This window comes from Sminthopsis crassicaudata, chromosome 3 (genome assembly GCF_048593235.1).
Source record: "Sminthopsis crassicaudata isolate SCR6 chromosome 3, ASM4859323v1, whole genome shotgun sequence".
Classification (NCBI taxonomy): domain Eukaryota; kingdom Metazoa; phylum Chordata; class Mammalia; order Dasyuromorphia; family Dasyuridae; genus Sminthopsis; species Sminthopsis crassicaudata.
This window is the reverse complement of record NC_133619.1, coordinates 317,610,491-317,628,171: the sequence shown is the minus strand read 5'-3', so window position 1 is coordinate 317,628,171 and position 17,681 is coordinate 317,610,491. Positions and strand designations below refer to the sequence as shown.

Sequence of the window (17,681 nt, the reverse complement as noted above, 5' to 3'; positions counted from 1 at the left end):
GCTAAATCTTGTATGGGAAAATCATTAACTGTAACTCTTTATCATTACTGGGTAGTTTGAAAGAATGAACATAGATGGAAGGCTTGAGGTTGAGTTGAGTATTATGGGATTCTCTTAAAAAATAAAAATGGATAGAAAGCAGTAAATCGGAACATTTATCGTGTATAAATGTGTGAATGAAAAAAAAAACTGTTACAGTGCAGGACAGAAGGGGGTCGAGAGTTGGTAGTACTTAATTCTCAAAAGAACTGGATTAGATAGAATGACATGTATCTAGGAGTAAATAAAAGTCTTCTTAACTTACAGAGAAACAGGAAGGTGAAGAGATAGGTTAAGGTAAGGATTCTTAGAAGAGAGGTAGATTTAAGAAATAGAAGGGGAAGGGAAGAGGATAAGGGAGGGGCCCTAGAAATGGGTATGGATTAAGACAGTGATCAGAAGTAAATTAGATATATGAGGAGGGATAAGAAAAAAAGAAAGGGAGAGAAGGATAAGCAGTGAGGAAAAATAGGATGGAGGAATGTGAATTTTTTGTTGTTTAGTTTTTCTTTTGCAAGGCAATCAGAGGTAACACAGCTACTAAGTGTCAAGTGTCTGAAGCTGGATTTGAACCAGGGTCTTATTCCTTTGCTTCTGTTAATGAAATATAAAATAGCATTAGCTTTTTTTTTGCCACCTTGTTCCCCCCCCCCTTATCCTCAATAACTGAATTTGCAATCTATTATAATCTTCTACCAACCTCCCCTTCCCCCTAACCCTTTACTTACTGAGCTATTGCCTAGTTACATGATGAACCTATTATATTCTGTATATCTGAGATGAGATTTTTTTAAATCCCATAACAAAGACTTGAAAATTTAATCAGGATAAATGTAACTTTACATTTGCTTCACTTGGTGACATGGCAAGACATTTCTTCCAAGTCATCAACCACTTAATTAAGTACTTGTGCACAAGGTAGAAGGGACAAAGACAAAAAGATACAATCTTATCCTTCAAGCTTTACAAACTTGTTAATGTGGAAGTGACTAAGGATTCTTAAAGGCTATGTCATTGAAAGGAAAGCCTGAAAAGTCACCCATTGCAGTCCAGCAATAAATCGGCCAAATTAAACGTGATAAGGTTTATTCAGATACCGAACTCTTTAATTTTAAGAATTCATGAAAGCATGGAAGGATTACAATTTTCATTGGCCTAAAAGTACACACATGAGTAAAATAATGGATCCTGGAAATTTTGAAGTTTAAATATAATTTCTAAATAAAACAAAATTTGTAAACTTAATGCTTAATTCACATGAAGATACTTGGGAGTAATTTTCTGATAAACTTAATTTAAAATATTTTATAGGATCTATCAATAACATATTTCATAAAAGCCACAATCTTTTACATTTTGAACTTTATTATTATCAGACTTTTTCAAATTTTAATTTCACTGAACAATTCTGATATATTTTATGAATTTATATACCTGAACATAAAACTATTACAATTATTTCACAAATCTTCATATTTAATGGTCCTAAATGAAAAACTATGCTTTATTTTACAATTCAAGAAGCACTAACCAAATATAACAGTTGGCACAGTTAACACAATTTCTTGGTAAAAAACAGTGTAGGAAACATTGTAATGGGAAAAAAAAAAAAAAAAAAAAAACTAGAATGGAAGGAAAGAGAAAGATTTCCAAAAGTAACTATACTTTATTCACAATATCTACCATCTGTGCAAATGTAGCATTAAGAAAAGTCTCAGTGTATTTACAATATGGAGGATTTTGATCAACCACAAAATAAAGTATGTATTTGTGCCACCATAAATTCAATTTGAGGTGCTAATCTTATCAATTAAATCATCAATGGTGTACACAAGAAGTTTGATGTCATCCTTCTCCTTCATTCGATGATCACTATTTTTACGAAGGATGACATCTACATCTGTGCTGATTACACGGTTAGCAACGTGCATGGAGGTTTGCCATGGAATGACATCATCCTTCATGCCATGTAGCAATCTTACAGGGCACATCACAGGGATAGGGCCATGTAATAAGCAGTGGAGTTTTGCCTCTTTAATGAAACTGTAGTGAAAGACATAAAATCCATCATCACTGTATTTTGTTGGCACCTTCCATACACCTTTCACTTCTATATCTTTTTTTGCCTGTTGGGAAAAGTCAGGACTTTAAAATATGCACTTATGTTTATATCTCATTGTTAACAAAATGCAAAAACTGAGAAAAGAGAAAACACAACTAAAATATCACCATTTTAGTATTTCAAATTCAAGTATTTTGTTGTTGGATCCTAATTTAAGAAAAAAAGAAAGAAGGAAATCTCAAACTAGTAGCAGCTATATACATTGAAAAATTCAGGGGAAAAAAATCAGCTTAATTTCAAAATACATATTTTTCAATATGCATAAGCGATATAAAGAATGAATTAAGTTTCCCAACCTCAAGGAAGAGATACTTGAGTAGAGGAATAAGATACACACACACACACACACACACACACACACACACACACACACACACACACACACATATGCACACACACAAATAGTTACAATACAAGGCAGGATGAGCCCAAGAGCATTGGGAATAGTATTGCTTCCAGCCCAATGACTTGAGCTACCATCCTAGGAAAATACCCAGTATTGTCACTGCTCCTACAACAGGTGCTACAACCCTGTTACAACCTTCTGAGAACCCACAAAAAAGTCTATGATACCATCAAAGAGTTCAACTTTAGAAGCTGATGATTTATTAGTGGAAATTATATTAATGGAAAAGTTGACATTTGCTTTGTTATTTCCCTCTGAAGATGGTGGGACTTTTTCATCTGATCTGCAGCTGATACCTTCAATATCTGTTGTCTCCCTCATTAGAATGAGTTCCTTGTTTTTCAATTTGTATCTCTAGAGCTCAGCACAGTGCTGCATAAATAGTAAGCACTTTATAAATGCTTTATTGATTCTCTTATTAAATACCTAATATATTGCAGGCTGGTACTATGAAAATACAACTTAGATACTTATGTCATTTTGATCAATGTATTAAATCTCAAGTTGAAATTACTACTATGGCTTCTACTTTTCCTAATTCTAAGCATTTTAAAAGATATTTTAAAAAGGAATCATTTAAATTAAATAATGGGAAAATCCATACCCAAATATTAATATTAGAGGAAATAAATATTAATCAATAAGCCTAATTTCTCACCGTTAGAAAATCATTAAAATATATGATGACTTCAAGTATTATAGACAAAAATATCAGAAGGGAAGAGGCAGGCTTTCAAATATTATTCTCTACAACAAAGTTTCTTAAACTGTTAATCATAACCTACATAACTGAATGTGAGGGGGGGGGTCATAAAAAATTTGGCAATGATAAAAAGAAATATTCTGCCAAAATTTAATTTTTATTTAAAGATAAATACATATATGCATCTCATTAATATGCCAGTTTGCTCTCATCTTTAATAAATGGTAAATTATGCCAAAATTGTTTTAAATTAATGGGATCACATAAAAATTTCTCGGGCAAAAAGGGATTGCTAGTGGAAAAAGTTTAAGAAGCCTAGTTGTACAATAGATCACATTTTTGTAGTTACCCAATGTTTATTATTTGCTAATTATCAGTGTCTAGTGCACAGCTTAGCACTTAATAGGTCCTTAAATACTTCCTAAATGACTATCAAAAAAAATTCAATTCAGTAAAATGAAATACTTAAAAGTTGTCCCCCAAGAAGGAGTCTCTCATGTATAAATTAAAATCATGCAAAATTTCTTAAGAAACATTTAAGAGGGAGGGTACAGAGAGAAGTTTAGAATTAGTTGAAATGGGAAGTGAGAAATTTGGTTTCAAAAAAGTTGTGGTCATAATTGATGTAGTCATCTAACTGAAGAGAAAATAAGCACTAATAAGGTAATGGCATGAGACCTGTGGAAAATACTTATGATACCACTTTCATATTTTTCTTTTCTTTCTCCATCTTTCATTCTCTGAATCTTCTGATATAATATAATAGTAATATATCTAAATACAACTAAGGTTGCTGACCCTTGGCCTAAAAGGAAAGTGTTGTCACTTGTAACCTGACATTTAGGGCAGAAATTTTCATTTGCCTGGCTCAGAGTTGTAAAATTATGTAGACCTCTAATTCCCATTTTGTTTTTATTACTGTAGCTTGTAGTGCCCTCAAACAGATGTCTTAGAAAAATGTATGATAGATTTATCAACTTCTGTTCTTTCAGACACTTTATCTCTGCCACAAATTTGTGTAAGTACTAAACTAAACCAATTTAGCATCATAAAACATAAAAAAAAAAGAACTGGAAAAAACAAACCAAATCAGAATGTTTAAGCAACAAGCAAGGGTGAAATCAAAAGAACAAAAATGGACAGGTGCAAAAGATCACAAAAGTAATGGGCAAAATAAAGTAATGTGATTAGTAAAGAAAGACACATACTATGGAAGCAATTTGAGAAAGTGGCCATGAATGGCTCAAGACAAAAATCTAGTAGAAAGGCTTTGTAGAAATAAGAAAGGAAAATGAAGTGAACCTTTAAGTAAAAGACTGCAATAATTAAAGGACTATTCATGAGAAGGCAAGAAAGGGCCTTAAAAATATGTATAAAAGTCATAACACTTTAATAAGCATGTTTTAGAGGCCCCTCCCCCTCTTTCTTTACACACACACACACACACACACAGTCTCTCTCTCTCTCTCTTTCTCTACTTACCTCAACAGAAAGTTGATTAAATTTTGCTACCACACTATCTGCTGCTGTAGCTATGCCAATGAGAGCCGCTACTTTCACTGGGCGTGCAATTGCAGCATGAAGCATTAGCCAGCCACCCAAGCTAGATCCAACCAAAATCTAGAAATAAAAATATTTATTTTAAAATAGGGCACTGAAATCCACAAAATTAATACTTTACATAATGATTGTTTCTGATTCTAAACTATGGGCCACTGATATATTGGGAGGATGTATAGTTGAAGAATTAACTCTCCATAAGTGGTTGAAAATCAGGAAGATAAATTAGGATTGGGTGCTAGAACATGACTTCAACATTTATTCACTGCAATCATCACACTCAGTTTCTCTGAACTTCAGTTCCCTAATGTGTAAATCTAAAATAACAATATTAGTAGTATCAAAAAGCTAATGTAAGGTTCAAATAAGTTAATATGTGAAGAGTGATTTATAAAGCTGAAAAAAATTATGTAAACATGAGCTATTATTACTACAATATAAAGAATTACTATATGGAAAAAATTTAAATAATTAATCAGAGAAAGAAAACTGTAGCAATAATTTTTTTAAGTCAAGTTGCAAAATTTTGTCTTTTGTCTCTTCCCCTTTTAAAGCATATAACAGAATCTAACTTATATCTGATGTCAACACTTAATCACATAAAATAACCTGAGGTCCTTCTGCTACATCATCAATAATAGAGAGAACATCTTTTCTCCATTTCCCCAATGTACATTCTTCAAAATTGCCACCTGAATTTCCACATCCTGCATAATCAAATCTGTAAAATAAGAAAATGTTTAAAATCAAACCTCTAAAATAACAAAATGTGTAAAGAGAATTTATTACCTTGATTACCAAAAAGCACAGATAATATTCTTTCCCCTTCATATTCTATAATGCAAGTTTGAGATGTTTTAAAAAATAAATTTCGACCTAAACAAAATAAAGTGATATTTTGTAAAGTACTTATCTTTACAATGGTCAAATCAGGTTGTCTTTTCTTTTCAAAATAGGCAACCTAAACAGATATAAAATATAGGGAAAAGGGCCAGAACTTTTTCTCCCACAAACATCTGACAAGATATTGAGTTCTGTAAACCAAAGGTATATAAAATGTTTAAATAATATATTGACATTGTTTAAATATGTAAAAACTAGGCATTCTTAAGATTCCCCATAAGTTGTAGATCATTCTAATTCCCATACAATATGGACAAATAATAATAAAAAATAATAAAACTCTCAAATGCAATTATTTTGGAGGTGTGGTAGAGGTGCCTGGAGCCTTAAGAACTATTATTTATTTATTTTCCGAAAGAGAAAAAGGTTTACTGATTTTCTTATTTGTGAATTTCTTGTTGAATTCATCTACATGAGCTGTGTGTATGAATATATGTGTGTGTATATATATATATATCAATATATATGTTTCTGTCTTCCTATAGACTAAAAACATAGAAAGAAGTAGGTGCTGGCATCCATTCATTCCTATCTTAGCATATGTGCTGCTGAAGAAAAAAAAAAAATTATTCATTTATTTCTAAAAACAGAAATAAGGAATTTTGGTTTACTTGCTTGAACAATACTTGGAATATAAAATAAGAATCTCATTCCAACAGAAGTTTATCACCAAAAAAACCAAGTTTTTTTGATATAGTTTATGAAATAAAATTCATTAAATTCCATAAAGCAAAACTTACATTAAATCTCTTTTAGGGTCTTTGCTTTCCCACCAGTTCTTTATTGAAAGTGAGTCCTCTCCTTATTGCCTTTAAATTAAGTGAAGGTCATTAAAGCTAAACCCAAATTCAACATCTTCTTCCAAAATCTGTTTCTTTAAATGGCACCACCTGGCTCCTAGAAACAGAGGCTGGAAACTTTAGTCATTTTTTGGGCTCTAGCTATTCATGGACAGTTACTAGGTTATGTAGAACCCAGTCCTTAAATGACTAGAGGTATATGTATGGGGAAAATAGGGACCTAAAAGTAAAAAGAGATCATATGTTTGTAGTAATATGCATATATAATATGAACTAAGAATATAAAGTGTTCTATTTATGTTTAATAACAATTGAGGAATAAGTTATTAAATATAAATGAGAGAAATAATATTTTCCAGGAGTCAAAATGCTACCTTACCATCCTTACAGTTGGATAGAAAAGCTTTTTTAAGTAGAGCTGAGGAAAAACTGAGAGGATAGTTTAAGCTATATAATTTTATATATAAATTATCTATAAATTTACGTGCAAATTGCTTTCCATATATTAACCTATTAAAGTCATTATTAATACTAGAGCATTGGTGCTGGGAGCAATCAGTCTGGGTAAAACAGTATAAGCCAGATAAAATATAGCAGCAAGAAAACACCTGATTCCTAATAATTAGGCAAAAGATCTAAGTCATAAAAAAGTGTTAAATTATGTTCAGTGTTTTGCGTTTAAAAATAGTTAAGTATTTTAGATTCCCATCAAAATGTCTGAATTGAATTTTGGTCATCTGAAGGGTAATTAATCTGAAAATTTACTTACACAAAACTCCTTACCAAGTCAGATAAAGGAGTTGTTTATAAATTACCTTACATTCCTTGAGTTATATAAAATGATTAGGTAGAAGGGAAAAGGCCCAAGATGTTTGAACATCATTGAGAAGAAAGCCTAAAATTAAAAAAATTACAGGGGATAATCAAGAGTTTACCTTCCCTTGGCATTATAAACAAGTTTTTAAGGACAGTATTGGCTATTTTCCATTTTGCTACATTGTTTTCTAGGATTGTTCATTCTTTTTATGGACTATCCATTGTGAGCAAAATACAATATACTACTTGGGGGGAATAGCTAACACTGCTTATCTTAATTTATTATTTAATTGGGAAACAATATGAAAATATAACCAATTTATACAATAATAGTCCAATTTCTAACTATTTGTACCAAAGATCTTGAAGACTAGGTTGTTTAATAGTCAAATAGGTCAACATCATATTCCTCTCTTTTGGAGAACTTATCCTACGAAGCAAGGTCTGATTCTGGTGCAGACAGCATCCTGAGTGGAGGTGATAAAAATCTCTTAATTGCTACACAAATGTATAAATTGGGGACTGAATAACCATGGAACCCTAGGAAAAACACATACAAACATAAAGAACCAAACTATAGGATTACTAAAATCATAGAAATGTTCAAAACTAGATTGTTTTAATAGAATCTTTACAAAGGACTTCAATCTTATGGTTTTCAATGACACTAGGGTTATATATTGGTGTAAAAAAAAGAATAAAGGTGTAAGGCAATTCAAAATAGAAAAATATCAAGTAGGCAGGACAGGAATCTTGAAGTTTGTGATTAGAATCTTTTAATGTATAGTAATGACAGAAGAGGACCAAAAACGTTATGCATAACCTGAACAATTATCAACTTTTGACTGCTTATTCTAAAGATATAATTTGTCTCAAAAAAGTAAAAAAATGAAGTATTCTAAATGAATGGTTTTTTAAAAATGAATCAGTCTTTTAATAGCAGAAATCTTTTAATTGAATTACAAAACTTCTCATTATCTATTTGACCTAGAAAGTAAAACACAATGAACATAATTTGGCTTTTTTTAATTATAGGTTTTTATTGACAGAACATATGCATGGGTAATTTTTCAACATTAACCCTTGCAATCACTTCTGTTCCAACTTTTCCCTTCCTTCCTTCCACCCCTCCCTAGATGGCAGGCAGTCTCATACATGTTAAACATGTTAAAGTATATCTTAAATACAATATATGTGAACATATCATAATTTGGCTTTTTTAGAATTATTTGGGGTCATTTTTATGAATGGGTGAAACAGTGTTGGAATATATGCCTAACCAAGAATTATTCTGACTTGTTTTCTAGCAAAAATTCCTGAAAGGGGTAGATGAGCAAAAGAAAGCTTTCTTCTGAAAGGTCAAGTAGATACAATGGCATATTCTTTAGGACAACGTAACAGACCATTTTTGTTACTGTTGAAAAAAAGATCAACGTAGACTTCTCTCAAGGGCAAAGATTCCCTCACTTCTTTTGTATTCCCAGTATCAAAATAACCTTTAATAGATTTGTTCTCATTATCCAGGAGAAAAAAAACCAAACAAGAAAAACAAAAAAATTCTTCTTCTTAGAACGACATTATGAGTCGGACATAGCTGTATTATGAGTTGGACATAGTTGTAAAATACGTGAGTTGACATGTCTACAGTAACACCAATGTCTAAGAAAAAGGGACTTCAGAGGCTACCAAAATGATTATAACTAATTAACATTTACATAAGATTTAAAAAGCTTTTCCATGAACAAATGAGTTCTGAAAGGAGAAACTGTAGTATTGAGGAAAAACAACTTACATTATGTTATTCTTTATAAAGAGCTTGATATCTATGTCTTAAAAGAATGTAACCAGTTTTCAAAACTTTAAATAATCAAATGAATATATGTTAGCATCATTAATGCTAAGATAAACATATATTAAAAAGATCTCTGATGTTTCACTTTAATCATAAAATTAGAAAAGCTAATAAAATTCAGAAATAATCAATGCTGAAGGGGTTAGAAGAAAATAGGAAAAGTAATACACTGTTGGTAGAGTTGCAAATTAGTTATCAATTCAGAACTATGGAAGAAAAGTGATTCAACTGTTCACATCTTTTAATCCACTAATCTCAATGATGGGGGGGGGGGGGGAAGAGGAAATTTAAAGCCCAATCTACATCAAAATATGCAAAACATCATTTTTTTTTAATAGTGGCAAACAAGTGGTCATGAAGTGGCTGCTCAACTATTTGGGAATGGCTAAACAAACTGTGATATATTATTAATCTAACAAAAAAATATTATTATGTAACAAGAAATGACAAATATGAGGGATGCAGAGAAACCAGGAAAAACATGTATGATTTAGTAGAAAGGAAACTGGTTTTTGAGTCAAATTATCTGAATTAAAAATCTACTTTTGACACATTACTTGTATCATCTTGAGCAATGTCTTCTTGACGATGTCTCTTTGGACCTCAGTTACCTTAACTGAAAAATGAAAGAGTTGGATTAGAAACTTCTGAGGTCCCTTCTAGTGTTAGGTCTAGTAACAAAGGAAACAAAGTATAATATGATGTATCAGAAAAGATCACTCAAGAGAAGCTAAGCCTCTGAGAAATGGAAACCCAAAAATAGTTCAAGAGAAAAGAGAGTGATACATCTTTCCTTTTTTTCAGTAGAGAAGATGGGGATTAGGGACAGCACTCTTCATGTTATAGACATAGTTACTATACTGTTGTTTAACTTTTGGAGGTTAGTGGGGAGTAGATTCCAAGACATAATTCTGATAAATAAAAGCCACCAGCAATTTATTTTTTAAAAAGCAGGTTAATTCACAATGAAAATCATTTGTACACTTTTGCATATTGAATTGCATATTGGAATGAGAAACATAAGAGATAAATGAACAAAAAGTAATTATAAAAATGTATATAATTCAAATATCACAAGCTTTATAGCTTTTTCTTTGCCAACGATTATATTTTATATTGTCCTATATGTTAATATTAGTCAACATATATATTCAGAACTTAAAATAACAGCACTGTAGAAATAGCACTTTTGACTCAGTGCTATTCTAACCACAGATATAATGACAAAAGATTAAGTCAAGAAATAAATTTGACATCCTTGCCCCTTTTGCTTCTATTGCTTTACCCTTTCACTCACAACTTATTCAAATCTGATTCACTCTTTAAAATCTCTCCATTAGGATTCTTCTATAAAATCTCGTTATGATTTCATTCCTCAGTTCTCTGCTATTCTTTGTAATAACTGAGCATTTACTCTAGCCTACTCAACAATGCTAGAATCACACAATCTAAGAAGTAGAAGGGATTTTCTGGATCATACAGTATATCCAACTTCCCCTACCTGATTTTCAGGGTTGTGGGAATTCTGAGGTCCAGAAAAGTTACATAATTTTGCCAGAGATCACATAACTACTTAGTGGTAAAGTTATACATAAAAACTCAGGTGTCTTCTTAAATGAGTGTCCTTCCTTTTATATCTTCTTTATAATTTCTCTTGTAGCACTTATCATTTTATAAATTAGATTACTGATGGCCAGAGATGAAAAGTAGCTTGCCCAAGGTCAAATAGCCAGTACGCATCAGAGCCAGGATTTGAAACTAGGTCATCTGACTGCAGATTGAGCCTTCTTACTACTACTTTCATTTGTAATGTAAGTTTTTCACACACACACACTATGTTTCATAATTATATGTTTTATAATTTTAGCACTACATGAATACTCAGTAAGAGCACAGGGTTTTGAAAATATATTTTAAAATAGTTGATTTACAAAAATCAGAAATATAACATTTTTTAGGTTAGTTTTAAAAAGAAATCGGATTAATATAATTCTCAATTTAATTAGTTTCTACAATAATTTGTTCTGATTCTCAAAACAACCAAATATAATGAAAAATTCTGAAGGTTACATGTCTGCCATATACATATACACAAGTATATATCTATATATAACACATCCACATATATATGTATGTGTATATACATATATATATATATATGCAATTATCTGTGTCAGACAAAATGTAATTTTTTCCAAAATGTTTTATGTGAATGTTAAAATTTACCCCCATGAAATTTCTAGCATAGAAGGCTTTGGATTATTATTTCTTTAATATGTGAATAACTCTGATGCCTGCACAATCACTAAATTACTTAGCTAAAACAGTGCCAAAATGAAAGATCATTAAATGTAACCATTCTTTCTTAGTGTGATCTCACTCATTCTTCTGGTTTCAATTACCACTTCTACACAGATAATTCAAATCTGTATATTTTCCCTATCTCTCCTCAGCACTTTCTCTATTTCCAACTATCTGCACTGCATTAGAGATATTTAAATGAAACATATGCAAAACTTAAGTACTCATAATGTCGCCATTTTCACAATTACTCAGGTTTGTAAGCTCAGGCAATGCTCTCTACCCCCATATGCACATTTTCCCCAAACACTGCCTCCTTGATGGCAGGAATTTTTTTTTCTTGCTTTATATTCCCAATATTTAACCAAATGCCTGGAACATAGTAGGTGTCTAATAACTGTTTGCTTAAATCCTTCTAATTTTACCTGAAACTCTGTTATATCCACATCCTCTCGAGTTCTATTGAAATCATCACAGTTCAGGTTCTCATTTTTTCATGCAAGTTATTACAATATCCTAGCTATCTTCTTGTTGCCAGTCCATTTCTTTTTCAGTCCAATCATCAGGATTCTGTCTTTAAAAAAAAAATCTTCCTAATGCACTGCTATCTGATAATGCCATTCTTACATTCCAAAATCTTCAATGGTTGTCCAATGCCTATCATACAAAGGATAAATTCCTGACACTAGCTTTAAAAGCCCAGTTTGGTAGCAACCACCTTTCTCTTGCTACTATCTTTTGTACAAATTGTTCTTCTGGTTTTGTTCACTTCAGTTTGTTATCATTCACATAAATCTTCCCAGGTTCCTCTGAAACTATCCTTTCATAATTTCTTGTAGCACAATAGTATTTCATTACATTCATATATCATAACTTATTCAGCATTTCCCAGTTGTTAAACATCTCCTGATGCCCAAGAATTTCGAATTCTTTGCTATTATGAAAAATTATATAAATATTTTTTGTAAATATCAGTTCCCCCCTCCTTTTTTTTTAAATCTCTGAGGTATAGACCTAGTAATGGGTCAAAGTCCATGCACAATTTTGTAACTTCTTAGAATAAAGTTTTTAAAAGAACATTGCACCATCTAAGTTAATAATAGAAAAGAAATGTTTAATTTACTGGAGAATAAACTTATTAAACCCTTTAGAAGCACCATTTACTATTTTTAGTCTAGGATACTTTTACTCCAGGGTATTTTTTTTTTTAATACATTTACTTAATGTAAATGTATTTTTCATTGGCTTTCTAAATAATCAACCCATTCATCCAAGTAGTTCAGTTGGGGAATACTACTATGTATTAACAAAAATGTAAGTAAATATGTGAAATTCCATAGACCCTGTCCTTAAATAGTTTATAACTGAATGGAAAAGATATAAGAATATAGCCCTTAAATTAGCCTTGAAGGGTAGGAAGAACAACTTCAGGAAATAGATACTGGGAAGAGATCTAGGGTATTAGGAAGGAATTTGAGTATAGTAAGACAAAGAGTCTATTCAAAGCCTGGGGAGTTGTGTCAGCTAAGGTTTGGAGGTGGGAAATGAGGAAAAGATAATGGCCTTAACTTGAAGATAATCAATTTTGAAAGACCTTAAGAACTCTGATCAATACAGTAACTAACCATGACTTCAAAGGAATCATTATTAAACATGCTATCCACCTTCTATCAGAGGGGTGGACTCAGTGAAAATTGTGACCCTTTTTTTTTTTTTGGACAGGGCCAATATAGGAAGTTTCATTTTTCTTTCTTTTTCAATGGAAGGGAGAAAACAAAGGATGGTGGGTTTTGGTTAACTGAAAAATATTTTTTATTATATTTATCACAATCTACCCAAATTTTTAGGAATTCTAAATTGGCAGGATTAAAATTAACGTAAAATCACTACATCCTAAATCTATAATATGAAAATTATCGTTATTATTATAATAACAAAATAAAAACACTGGCTGTATCTTATTCTGGTTAGCTCTAACCAAATAGCTATCATTATCTTATATAACAGCAATGTTCTTTCTGAAATGTTTCCTACCTTATATAGGCATGACCTAGAGATTTGCAAAATTCTTCTATTGCCATTGCTTTTGTCCCATTCATATTAGAAAGATAGCCTGGGATGAAAATAATGCCTGGGGTTTTGCCTTTTAGCTTCTTATATGCCAGATTTGGAAGGTCTGGTCGATTAAGGTAAGAAAGATTTGTCCTCCATCTGCAAACTAAAAAAAGCAAAAACACATTGAAATATCAAATTTTACTTTGTACAGACACACTTTACTAAGAATGCCTCAAAATATCTTCAAAATTAACAAACATAACTTCTGTTTTGTATCATACATTCAGGAAACATCAATTAGTTCATTTTGACTTTAGAATAATATGAGGGTTATGAGAAATATATTTGAAAAGAACCAGAATGTAGAGAACCTAATGTTAACCTACATAATTTATATGTTATCTACTGAGTAAATGGGAATCAATTAAGGATTCTGAGCAAGGAGTATTGTTAAATTAATGGGTAGTTTATTGATCAAAGCTACACATTAATTTGGTAATATTACATAAAAAGTATTACAATTGGTTAATAGGTGAAAGGCAAAGACAGCATAAAGAACCAAATTGGAGTGTAAAATTTATTGTTTCTAGTCAAAAGGGCTTGATAACTTACTAGATATAAAGAATATGGAAGAGAAAAATCAAGGTTAATGGCTAGGTGTTGTAGCATATAGGGATCAAAGCCGGAAGTCAGGAAGATTCATGAGTTCAAATATGGTCTCAAATTCTGACTGACCAAAAGAAAGTTACTTAATGCTGTTTGCCTCAGTTTCTTCAAGTGTAAAACATGCTGGCCAAGGAAATGGCAACTCATGCCAGTGTCTTTGCCAAGAAAACCTCAACAGGAATCATGGAGTCAGACGTCACTGAAAACAACTGAACAACAACAAATTTTCAAGCCCAGATGAGGATGTGTTATTAACAGAAAGAGGGAAAAAAAGAAATTTGGGAGAGAAATTACTTCAGTTTTAGACATGATGAATTTGAGCTACAGTAAGGACATAAAGATAGAAACTGTTAAGCTCACAAATCTAGAGAGTGCAAAGAGCCCTTAGAGGTCATCTAGTTCAATTTCCGAGTTTTACGTATGAGGAAACTGATACCCGGAGAAGTTAAAATACTTGCCTAAGAACACAAAAACAGTAAACATCAGAGGCAGATTTTGAACCCAAATCCTGTGAATCCAAGTTTCTTTCTCTTGTAGATTTACTGGAAATGTGCTTGTGGACCTCAGGAATGATAAATGATGTCAAGACTAAAAACATAGATTGGGAAATCAACTCCACTGTAAGTTTTCAGCACGTGGCCTATATTTTCTCTTTCTTTTCTATTCATATCTATGATCTTAATTCAGTACTCAGACACAAAAGAACTTTTGTTGAATGAATGTCAGTAAAATTTCTGACAAGATTAAAAACTTATCTTTACCTACAATTTACAAACAATGTAGGTAATCTTTTATACATTAAACAATTCTTTCTATACCATTCACAAAATTAAAAAAAAAAGATTTACACAGTCCATTTAATTCAAAAAACATTTATTAAGTGTTTTTAAGAACAGGCAATTGCTGTAAAATTACCCATGCACATATCTGGTAAATAAAAACTATTAAAAAAAAAAAGAACAGGCAAGGTATATATATATATATATATATATATATATATATATATATATGAGTCCTAGAACTATTAAAAAAAAAAAAGAACAGGCAAGGTATATATATATATATATATATAAGTCCTAGAAAATACCCATCCCCCTTTAAACCATGCTGGCTCAGACGCTTACATTCTGATTAGGGGAAAAACAACATGTATACAAGTAAACAAAGCAATAGAGAATAACTTTAAGAGCAAGAGAGTGCTAACTACTAAAAACATTAGGAAAAGTGTCTAACAGATTGTGATGCCTGAATGTCCCGTATCCACGGATTTGAGATTCCTCGGAATGAAGAGGAAGATGTAAATCCAGATGTACTGACCAATTTATCACTTTTAATATAAAAATTTGTACGTTGGGGAAAGTATTTCAAATTATTGCTAACACGTCTTGATTGCTAAGATGTCAACATTTCTTCATTTTAACAAAAAAAGCTTACATTTGGAAAACTTAAAAAAAAAAATCTTCTAAAATATCCAAGACTGTGCTTGATGTTAAAAAAAAAAAAAATTAAGACACGTTCAGACCCCTGGCTATGAACTGGTGCGAACAGCAGAGGTTCAAAGTGAATAACCTGAATAAAACTTAAAGTAAAAATAACTGAATAAAACTTAAAGTGAATAACCTTGCGAGCAGAACATAAGGAAACAACACACGCTTCGCAATTTCACAACAATCGGGACCAGGACTCCGTACCTCCCCAAACCCCCCGATCCTTGCGACAAATTTAAGGAAAAACATTTGAAAGCTGTGGCGCGGAAAACAGGATTAGGGAATGTCTGAGTATGGGATGGTATTGGGGATTTAAATTTCAATGGACACTAAGGTGGGACTCCAGAAATGAAGGCAGGGCGGGAGGGGGGAAGGAGAAAAAAAAGGGAAGAGATGGATGAGGAAGGGAAAGGGGAAAGGAAGCAGGAGGAGGAAGCGAAGTAGGAGGGAAGGGGGAGGGGAGGGAGCATCGAGGGCGGCAAAGGAGGCCCAGAAAGAGCACGGCAGCCACCGCTTCTCCGGATACTGACCTGGGAGCCTCCGGGGCGTTCTCTCGATCCTTCGAGAGAGCAGCGCGGCGAGGCCGAAGGTGATGGTAGCCCAGTCCCAGCTCTTCGGCCGCACCGAGGCTGCGGCAGAAACCAGCACGCCGGCTCCCGCCATCTTCCCGGCAGCCCGCCTGCTTCCCCTTCGCGCCTGCGCCCTTTGCTCTCACGTAGCGGGCTTGAGGTGGGGGCGGGGGCCCTCGTAGTTGCTCTTACGCTTCGGTCAGCGCTCCCCGAGTTCCCGGGCTGGGCGGAGCGCTCCGCTCCTCCCCCACCCGGAGGAACCTCCCAGCCGAACTTCCTAAATTCAAGTTCAATTTGTGTTGGTTGTGTGGCCCTGGGCTACTCCGTGTCCTCCCGCGTGTTCTCCGCTTTAAGCACCAACCTAGTTACTTTCAAATTTGGCACACACTGTGCTAAGTATTTTACAAACATCTCATTTGATCAAATCAAAGTGCTTAACCTGTCAACCAAATTCTAAAATGACTAGTGAACCCTATTGACAAATGTAACGGCCTTTTCTCCGTTCTTCTCTCTTTTGACCTCTTTATAGTCTTTTACACTGGTGACCATCTTCTTCCTCCTGATACTCCATCCGGGACCTTGTGTCTGCTAGTTCTTTCACTGCCCGCGTTCAGCTGGGTCATTTCTGGTAACCGCCGGCGTCTCCCAGGACCCTCTTGTCTTTTCCCTCAGTTATCTATTTCACATCAGGTTTTCCCCACCACGGTTTCAGTATACTGAAGGTAGTTGTGAGAAATTAAATGGGAATTTGGGGGGAGTTTTGCAGAAGTTGCGAATGACATGTGACGGTCAGCATCTGACAAGTTTAGAAAGTTAGAGATGCATAGAACACATGTATAATATTGTATAATATCTACATATCTTGTCCTTAATACCATAAATTTGACAATTTCTTTTTTAAAGTTAAATAAAAAATTAAAGTTTGTGAAAAGAACACGAAAGCCAGCGGACAACACGTAAAACTCAGTATTTTTGTTTAACAATGACCACAGTGCGGGGCAGCTAGGTGGCGCAGGGGATAGAGCACCAACCTTGAATTCAGGAGGACCCGAGTTCAAATATGGCCTCAGACACTTAACACTTCCTGGCTGTGTGACCCTGGGCAAGTCACTTAACCCCAGCCTCAGAAAGAAAAAAAAAACAACAAAAAACAATGACCACAGTGCTCTGCTGGTACCCTCACAGTGTCAGGAGGAAACAAGAAAGGACTTCAGAACGTTGGAGAACATGCATAAGAGCATTGTAGATTAAGGAGGAACGGCGGCATTTTGTGTTGTTGGGAGGAACTTCCACAACAATGAGATACGATTCATCTGTGTACACACTTACACACACACACACACACACACACACACACACACACACATGCTTGTGGGTGTGGCTACATAGATACAGCTATTTA

General features: G+C 33.2%; 1 protein-coding gene across 1 annotated transcript; it reads right to left on the bottom strand.

Moving 5' to 3' along the window:
• Window positions 1-1,118: 1,118 nt before the first annotated feature.
• On the bottom strand, window positions 1,119-16,425 carry ABHD10 (abhydrolase domain containing 10, depalmitoylase). Its single transcript, XM_074301164.1, has 5 exons — window positions 16,241-16,425; window positions 13,537-13,720; window positions 5,440-5,551; window positions 4,753-4,890; window positions 1,119-2,165 (listed from the first exon to the last, which is right to left on the bottom strand). Exons 1-5 carry the CDS (start codon window positions 16,371-16,373, stop codon window positions 1,824-1,826), a joined length of 909 nt encoding a protein of 302 aa, XP_074157265.1. The 5' UTR covers window positions 16,374-16,425; the 3' UTR covers window positions 1,119-1,823.
• Window positions 16,426-17,681: the final 1,256 nt, after the last annotated feature.

Excerpts from the sequence above, each read along its gene's own strand:
- ABHD10 (XM_074301164.1), bottom strand. The coding sequence starts at position 16,373 with ATGGCGGGAGCCGGCGTGCTGGTTTCTGCCGCAGCCTCGGTGCGGCCG. Across the intron at positions 5,552-13,536 it reads CTAGGTCATGCCTATATAAG|ATTTGATTATGCAGGATGTG; the intron begins GTAGGAAACATT and ends CTTATTTTACAG. Across the intron at positions 4,891-5,439 it reads ATGTAGCAGAAGGACCTCAG|ATTTTGGTTGGATCTAGCTT; the intron begins GTTATTTTATGT and ends TTTTATTTCTAG.